The 8,629-nt window shown below is 48.7% G+C and overlaps 1 protein-coding gene across 1 annotated transcript in view; it reads right to left on the bottom strand.

The window, feature by feature from the left end:
• The window catches only part of Prokr2 (prokineticin receptor 2), a 12,190-nt gene extending 3,817 nt beyond the window's left edge, over positions 1-8,373 (bottom strand). Inside the window, exons 1-2 of the mRNA XM_005365560.3 lie at positions 8,293-8,373; positions 4,704-5,299 (exon numbers count right to left, since the gene is read on the bottom strand). Of these exons, the coding sequence (XP_005365617.3) occupies positions 4,704-5,206 (503 nt within the window). The 5' untranslated portion in view covers positions 5,207-5,299; positions 8,293-8,373. The remainder of the gene's footprint in view (positions 1-4,703; positions 5,300-8,292) is intronic.
• Positions 8,374-8,629: the final 256 nt, after the last annotated feature.

Genomic DNA, 8,629 nt, shown 5'->3' with positions numbered 1-8,629 from the left:
AGAGCAGGAAGCATGTGGACCGAGAACAGGAAGCTGCCTGTAGACAATTCTGTCTGATTAATCTTTTCTTTCTGACCAGACCCTTTGACCACCTTTTCAACCCCTCTGCCATGTTATTTCCATGCTTTTGTCCTTTATGGTATTTCTGTCATCTTGTCCCATTCTGCCCCTGCTTGCTGGTGGCTCTCCTGCTAATTCCATACTGGAAGCGTCTGAATACTGAGGAGAAAGTTGGACCCACCCCAACCACAGGCGGGGTGAGGGCACTCCTGGCTGGGTGTTACCACAGCAAGTGCTGGAGATCTCCACCCATCTGTGGGATCAGGCTAGGAGGACAAGCATCACAGGGCTGGAGAGGCAAAAAGATAGGCATCCACCACTTGGCAGGGGCAGGAATATCTCACAGCTGGGCATTCATTATTCTGTGTACTGTGCTGATCCAAAGTCTTTAGAGACTGTAAAACAAATCCAGGACTTACTAGTTCTCTCAGTCTCGTCCTTGTTGACATCAAGGACATCAGAAAGAAAAGAGCACCAGCTTAGGGGTGTTAGGAGGCCAGTTTCTAAGCTGTGCCCTTGGGTAAATAACTTAGGCTTCTGAGATTTAATCTCTGTATCTGTGAAGTGGGGATAACAATGCCTTAACTGACAATCTATCAGGATTTTTGTCAGCTTCCAAGAAAGTAAACATTCATAATGTATGATGGAATTTAGTACATTGCTTATCCTGATTATTTCTCTTGACTCATTTGTTGGCAAGAGAGACATCTACAGGGTCTCTGTTGCCAACTATCTGCTAGAGAGAGAGAGAGAGAGAGAAAGAGAGAGAGAGAGAGAAAGAGAGAGAGAGAGAGAGAGAGAGAGAGAGAGAGAGAGAGAGAGCATTCAAGTTCTTTTTTGAGGTCAATAGATTCCTTTAACTCCTTACAACTAGAGATAGCACCTCCTCTTCATCAGCATAGTCTCTGGGCTCAGTTTCCAAAGGCAGTACAAGCTGGCCCTTCTGGTGTCTCTAGAGAGCAGAACGGGGATATCTGAACAGACAGGAAGTGCACCGGGAGGCTGGGGTTTCTGTGTTGCCACTTCCTGTTGTCGTTATTGTGTCCTATTGTGCCAGGCATTGTAAGGGTGCACTTTAGGAGGTCAGAAGTTTGACATGGCTCTCACAGCGTGAACTCAGGGGCTGGCAGGTGGCATTCCTTTTTGGGGGGCACCCTTAGGAGAGAAACTGTGTGAAAGGAGGGCAGAGGTTCATGGGTCTCTTCCAACTCCCAACAAACTTAAGCTGTTTCTTTCTCTGAGGTGAATGAAATACCATTCCAGGAAAAATTACCCAACCTAAATTTGGCACCATCAGGGAAAGATAGGGCGTCTGATGCACCTTTCAATTAGTTTAGCATCTGATGATGGGAGAAGGGAGCTATCCTAAGGGATCTCTGTCCTAAGGCCTAAGGTCCCATGTGCTGTCTTTCTATCTTCGACCCTTACAGAACCCACCCCCTACCCATGACCTCCTGTGTGCTTGTCCTATGTGCTCCTGCCCACGACACTTCCTTTTCATCTAGCTCCTCGACCAGCCAGGGCAGGTAGAGACTTCCTGAGGGAGCTAAGTCTAGATTTAGGGGTGCACGTCTGTTATTCCGGTGCTCAGGGGTTTAAGGCATGAGAATCAGAGTTCAAAGTCATTCTGAACGACACAGGTGAGATGCTTGTCTCTCTTGAGAAACTAGCATTCATAAATCAGTGGATCTTTATTATTCTTAATGTTTGATAATTCCTAGTTTTTAAAATGGAAAAAAAAACTTCTTGAGTTCAAGAGCCACGTCTTCTACTGCTTGTATTTCCAAGTATGTAGCCTGGGGACAGAGGAGCCCCAAATCTTGCTATGGCTATGGCAGATGCTGCCAGTTCTTCCTCCATATGCTTCTGTCTTTCCCCTTCAGTATATACCTGCCTATAGCCCCAGCCCCTTTACCACTTTGCTATGTCCTTCCTCGTACCCCTATGCTCTTACCACCTCGGTATATCCCCCTCATTCCTGTGGACTTTGCCGCTTCAGCATGGGTGTGCATCCTGACATGCCTACACCTGTCTTTTTGTTTGTTTATCTGTATGAGGGTTTTCTCTGATTTCCAGAGTCCTCTCGGCTACCCGTGCTGTATTTTCAGAGATACGATGACTTGTAAGAGCCCCGTATAAACACCCCGGCTCCCTCCTCCTGCTCCTGAGAGAACTCTGAGCTGGGATCCACACCTACTCCAAGGGTTCCTCAGCAGGAATCCCCCACGGAAGCTTTAGCAATGTGTCTGCTGCCCTCACTTCTCATTCCCCTCTCAGGATTTTCTGGTTCATCTGCACATGGATCCCTGTGTCAGAGGGCTTAGGGAATAACACAAACTAAGATATCTTAGTAAGTTATCTTAGTTGGGCACAGAAAGACCAAAGACATGATGGTTGCTCTTAAAATGTGTCTTTGGGACCAGGTGGTGGTGGTTCAGGACTTTAATCCCATCACTCAGGAGGCAGAGGCAGGCTGATCGGTGTGAGTTCAAGGTCAACCTGTTCTACAGAGTGAGTTCTAGGCTAGCCAAGGCTACACAGAGAAACTCAGTCTCAAAAAAATAATATATATCTTTTTTTGGGAAGGACATCTATATCTGTATCTATATACACAATATGAATTGGAAGGTCAGTCTGGCATAACCCACAATGCTAGCTCAGGATTGATCTCCCGTGACTGTTGTGGGATGTTTGTACACTGTGTGGAGATATCACTGTGATTGGTTTAATAAAGAGTTGAATGAACAATAGCTAAGCAGGGGGTATAGAGGAAGTAGGAGGAGATAATTGAGGTGCAGGGAAAAGCCAGCGAGAGATGGGGGGCGGGGAATCTGACATATAGAATGAAAAAAGGTAAAAAGCTATGAGGCAAAATGCAGATTAATTTAAATGGGTTAATTTAAGTTATAAGAACTAGTGGAACAAACCTCAGGTAAGGTTTAGTTTTCATAATTAATAACAAGTCTCTGTGTTGTTGTTTGTGAGCTGGTGGCCCAGAGAAAAATCTGACTACACTGTGACACTGGGACTTGCAGAGATTTCATAGGCACAGGAATATCTTAGGAAGAGCCAGCAACAGCGAGGTTCAGATGCTTCACACGGATGGACACGGATTTCGGGGAGCAGTCGGAGGCTCCTGGGCAATGACAGACCAGTCAGCAGAGTGCCAGTGTCCATCGTGACTTGACAAGTGGCAAAGCTGGAGGGACACAGACTGGACTTAGAGCTGAGCATCTAAGTGTGGGGTCAGGGGCTGAGGGACAGGAAGAAAGGCAGGGATGACAGTCGCTTCCCTGCTTGGGCCACTGGGAATGGTGGCACAGCGGGGGAGGTTGTGTGGGGAAGGGGTGGCTGGGGCTGAGATGGAACCTCTGTTGCCTGTATCAGGGTGACTGCTTTCTAAGCGGTTCTAGCATCACAGACCCTAAGAGAAAGCAAAGGTGGACGTCAGGTCACGACACAGAGCTTACAAGAGGGCGAGGGGTGAGGACAGCAATCACTCTTACTTCAGCAAGCATGAGAGTCACTCATGAAAATGAATAAAAATGCAGATTTTTGCAACTCCCAGCTCAAGGGATTCCCATTCAGGAGACTTGGGTGGGCGGGGTTCAGGAACTAGACTCGCAATCGCTGTAGCAAATGGTAATCTGGTGATTTTCCTGAGGAACCTGGTGCAGCTGGCTGGTGAGTGTGTGCCTCATAAACTGCCTTATGAGCTGCAGGTGATAAAGGTGTTTTCCTACAGGTATCTTGCTATAAAAAGGAAGAAGTGTCTTGTTTCTGTGTCCTTTGTTAATATTACGGAAAAATAACTAACTGGCATATTAAAAAGCACTAAACAGCACCGAGAACAAGGGAGGAACTCAAGAGCTGAAGGAGACAAAAGGGAAGGCCACAGCACTTCATCAGAACGCATTTCAGAACAGCTCAAAAGGGGGAACTCATCAAAGGTCCCCTCCTTCCACCCCGCCACCAGGGACAATGCTGACCTGAAACATGAAACATGCAGGATATCTCCTTAGCTGCTGTGACAAATCTTACCTATAAATTCATAATAGAGCAAGGACTTCTAGAAGGTCTCATGCAAATGAATGTAAATGAGCATACAGACACATGCAAAACAGCCAAAGCAAACACGCCCTTCCCTCTTTCCTGTAAGCAAACTCTGCTATCTTATTTTCAAACCAGCTCTGCAGCGAAGTCACCAGAAGGCGTGCGACATGCTGCGCGATCCCGATGAGGTGATGAAAGAAAGACAGATTTGAGCTGGGATGGCAGAAGCGATGCCTGAGACTGGCAGCGGAAACTATCAGGGGCCATGGAATCTTTTATATCTGGATCCAGTTGTATGAGAAACGTGGTACCCTCTTCTTAACTGGAAGCTGCCCTACTTAATATCCCATGGCTTTTGAGTAGTTGCTGCCTGGATTTTCTGCTTTTTGCCTTTGTGTTGGACTGCCTACCTCTGAAGCAGGCAGTATCTCAGGTCATGATCAGAACTATGGAACTCAGAAGCTTCCCGCTTGCTCGAACGTTAGTGAACAGAACACAGCTGGAGAAAAGTCCCCTCTAGCCCCTCAACAAATCATTGAGGAGCCGCATGGGGAGCGATGCCAGCCCGTGAACCCGGAAGTGAGGCTCACCTGTCAATAGCGATGGCCAGCAGGGCATTGGTGGAGACGTACAGCGAGACCGTACGCAGGTAGTTGACAGAGGCGCACAGCACGTGGCCGTGCTCCCAGGAAAGCTGACGTACCACGTAATAGTCCATCTCAAAGGGGCAGCAGACGATCGCCACCAGGAAGTCTGAGATGGCCAAGTTAGCAATGAGGAGGTTGGTAAGGTTGCGTAGCTTCTTGTAGCGGGCGAGGGCAGCAATGAAGACAAAGTTGCCGACGCCACAGACTAGCATGATGCCTGCCAGTGCCACGCCAATGACAATCTTGGCTGCGAAGAAGGTCTGTGTCTTGGTCATGTCCTCATCCTCATCCAGGGGGAGGTCGTAATCGCTGTAACTGAAGTTGAAGGGAAGGGAGGAGGCATGGTCTTGAGGCGGATTCAAGCCAGGTGCAAAGCTAACGGTTCTGTTCTGGGCAGCCATGTTGTAGCCTGCAGGAGGGGTGGTATCAGGGAGGTGTGTCCACATGGAGTTCAGCACCTCCAGCTGTGTGTGTGGGGGGGTGTCAGGGAGAGCGGTTTCCTGCTGGAATCCTAGGGGAGAATTGATACCATCCAGGATCTGGCGGGGGAGGGGAGATATAACAAATGGATAGCAAACATCAGATCTGACAGTATCCCCTCCCCCCCAGAATTCCCTAGGACAGTCCATCTAGACCCACCCAGGGGTAAGGAAATGGGAGACCCTCTGCCTGCTGGCCACAGAATGAACTGGACTCTCCATAGAAACCCAAGGGGAATGGGCACCCTTGCCCTTCTCCCAGCAGACAGTGCTGTTTTGACTGTTGTTACTCTCAACCCCTTATCAGACAATGGCATAAAGCAGAGGCTGGAGAGGAATCCGTTGGTGGGTGGGGCCCAGGCCACACAACTGCCATGGCAGGCAGCACTGGGTTCCAGGAAAAGCCATAAGCTGACATCATCCAGGGAGGGCCAGCATCTAAAGGGGAGTGAGTACTTGACACTTCAACCATTAGATAAGGTCACCAGATGTCCCTGAGCCCAGGACTCCTATACTCCCCTTTTGCCAAGACCCCTAGACAAATGTCAGTCAATCAGGGTACTGAACCCTGAAAATCCTCTCATCCCAACTTCTACTATGATAAAAACTCTATCCCGACTGGTCTGGGCTGCTCCCATTCGCTGCATCGGACAGAGGGAGGGTCCAAGCTTAAGCTTGGATAAAGGCTCTTTGCTTTTACATAGAGTGTGGACTCCTTGGTGGTTTTTGGGGGACCCTGCGATCTGGGCATAACAGCTTTTCTCTTCTTGACTGTTCTTTGCCTAGGGGTTCTAGAAGGCCAGTCTTTCAAACTGTCTCTTAAAACGTGGGGGTTGCAAAAAATTGGGCAACAGTAAATGGTTTCTGAATGACCAAAAATCAGCTCAAAGAACAAAATCAAACAGGCAGAGGATCTAAGCTGTTCCTGGCATCCTTCAACCACGTTGAATCAGGAGACTTCGTTATAGCCTTGTTTCTAAACATGCATGTTCACTTTGCCCTGCGTGCTGTCTCGTGTTTCAGTGCCAGTGAACAGGGCCTGAAATACCTTGCCTCAGATCCAGATCGTGCTATGAATTGCACTTCTACAATTATTGTACACCAGGCTTTCTGATCTCATAGAAACATAATGGTTTAGTTATGGAAAACCAAGACTTTGAGCGTCACCATTTTTTAGTATGTAAGCATCAAACTGGTCTGTCTTTTTGTTTATTTTTGAGGCAGGGTCATGCCACTTAGGCTGACCTTAAACTCCTGATCCTTTTGCCCCAGTCTTCCAAGCATTGGGACTATAGATAGGCACGGCTGCATATGGCTACTAGCTAGTAGCTTGGGTTTATTGTGCTAAAACATTTTTGATTTAAAAAATTTCTATGTGAGGAGCTGTGTGATGGCTTAGTTGTGGTGCTTGCTGCTCCTGCAGAGGGATCTCTTGAACAAGACTAGAGTTCAGAGTTCAGGTCTCTGCACTAACACTGGGTTGTAAAAACTGTAATTCTAGCTGCCTTTTCTGATACCCTTTTCTGACCTCAGAGAGTACTCAGCACACACATACACATGCACACAGGTTTAATAAGAATTTAAAAGTTGCTGTTTGAGCTGATGACTAGAGTCTTTAAAAAAAATCATTAAATGAAATCTGGCTTGGAATTCGGACAAAATTTTCAGCAGTTTCTTAACTGGCCCTGAAACAATCTTCCATGTGTACCATAAGTTTACATGAAGCGACATTCCTGGCACCGATGACTACAAAATCCAAATATCATTCACCTCTGAAAAACGTTGAAGATGCTACATCGAATATTCAGCCAAGATTTAATTCTTTATGTAAAAATAAGCAATTTGCTTTCCTCATTAATAAATGGTAAAATTATATGCACATCAAAGAATTGTTTTAAAATACATTAATGATTTATTATCAGTAAGTGTCTGGTTTATATGCCTACTTTATATGCTTATAAAGGACATGCAAGACATTCTCTGGTGATTGAGGTCCTCCCGGATGGAAAAACCCGCTCTAGAATAAGTAATTTCTCCCCAAGTTGACCCTGCTCCTCTGGATCTGCTCCCGGACCCCTTCCCTAGGCTCCCAGCTTCCCATTCTCAGGCAACCTCGACTTGAGGGACTGAATCTTGTCAGCATCTGTGTCCTCTGAAGTGGTGGCTGCTCTGAGACCAGACTGATCTGCAAACAGCCTTCTAAGCGTCGATGGGGATGATCAGAGGGACACTAGGCACTGTCCTTGTTACCTGAGAGCTCCTTTATATTCTTGGTGTCTTCAGATGTCCACAGGAGTAAAAGGAAATGAAGTTTGGAAAATGCTAGCCCTCAGGAGGTGGCTGCTAAAGGGGAAGGGGTCCCTGAGTGTGGGGAGGGGCCCCCAACCTAACTTGGTCTGTTTCATCATCCGTGAACCCCCCCACGCTCACACCTCAGCACACCTGCGAGTGTGGCAGCTGCGAAAAGGGAAAGCAAGAAGCAATCAAACTGGATAGCGAGATCTCTTCAGCCTTGTGAGGGCAGGGAGAGCGTGGGGAGCCCAGACACAGCAGCCACAAGGTGTGTGGGTGGGTGGGGGTGCTAGTGAAACACCAACGTGCTACATACTTATAAGGTGTGTGCTCTACCCCACTTCACAGCTGGGGTTCCGGCAGAGTCTGCACCCCAGTGTCCTCCCTCTGGGTTGTCTATTGGTTTTGCGCAGGCTGACACTGGGGATAGATAAGTGGGAGTCCTTGCTGGCTTTTCAGAACCGGCGCGCCCGGTCCCTTGTCTCCCTTTTGCCTTGGACACCAAAAGGCGCGGTACTGGTCTGGGGTTAGGAATCCAGTGGGAAATTCAAGCCCAAGAAGCAAAGCTGGCCACAAGGTTGTCTGCGGGGCTTGGGAACGACCCGGACACCTCCTCCTTTCTCGGCTCGCCTGCTGCCCGCCTCCCTGGTTCACGAGCTATGTATGCCCTAGACCCCAACCCCAGTGTCCCAAGGCCGGGAGGAATCTCCTGGAAGCGACGCTCAGAGCCCCGAGTACGCCCGCTGCCACCCGGCTCTTACCTGCCTCGGTGCCTCCAGGGGCGCACTCCAGGCCTGTGTCAGTGCGATAGGTGGGCGCGGCCAGGGCTCTGGGGACCCTGGCTAGTGCTGGCCAAGGTGCGCGTGCTTGGTGGGCGTGTATTGTTCTGTTCTGCCCTCCTCGGTGCGCTTCTGAGCGTCTGTCTGGAGTTGCTGCTTCGCTCTACAGCTCATCATCCTACAGCCTGGGAGCCAGCCTTGGTGGCCCGCCCCTTTGGGCGACCGACTCCTCCCCGTGGACCCCGCCTGCCTCCCAGTCAGGCTAAAAGAGGGTCTCAGACTACAGGGCGCTCAATAGGCTTTCTAAGCTCTTCAACCC

The sequence above is a fragment of the Microtus ochrogaster genome, unplaced genomic scaffold (genome assembly GCF_000317375.1).
Source record: "Microtus ochrogaster isolate Prairie Vole_2 unplaced genomic scaffold, MicOch1.0 UNK3, whole genome shotgun sequence".
Classification (NCBI taxonomy): domain Eukaryota; kingdom Metazoa; phylum Chordata; class Mammalia; order Rodentia; family Cricetidae; genus Microtus; species Microtus ochrogaster.
The sequence above is the reverse complement of the archived record's forward strand: the minus strand, read 5'-3'. Positions and strand labels throughout refer to the sequence as shown.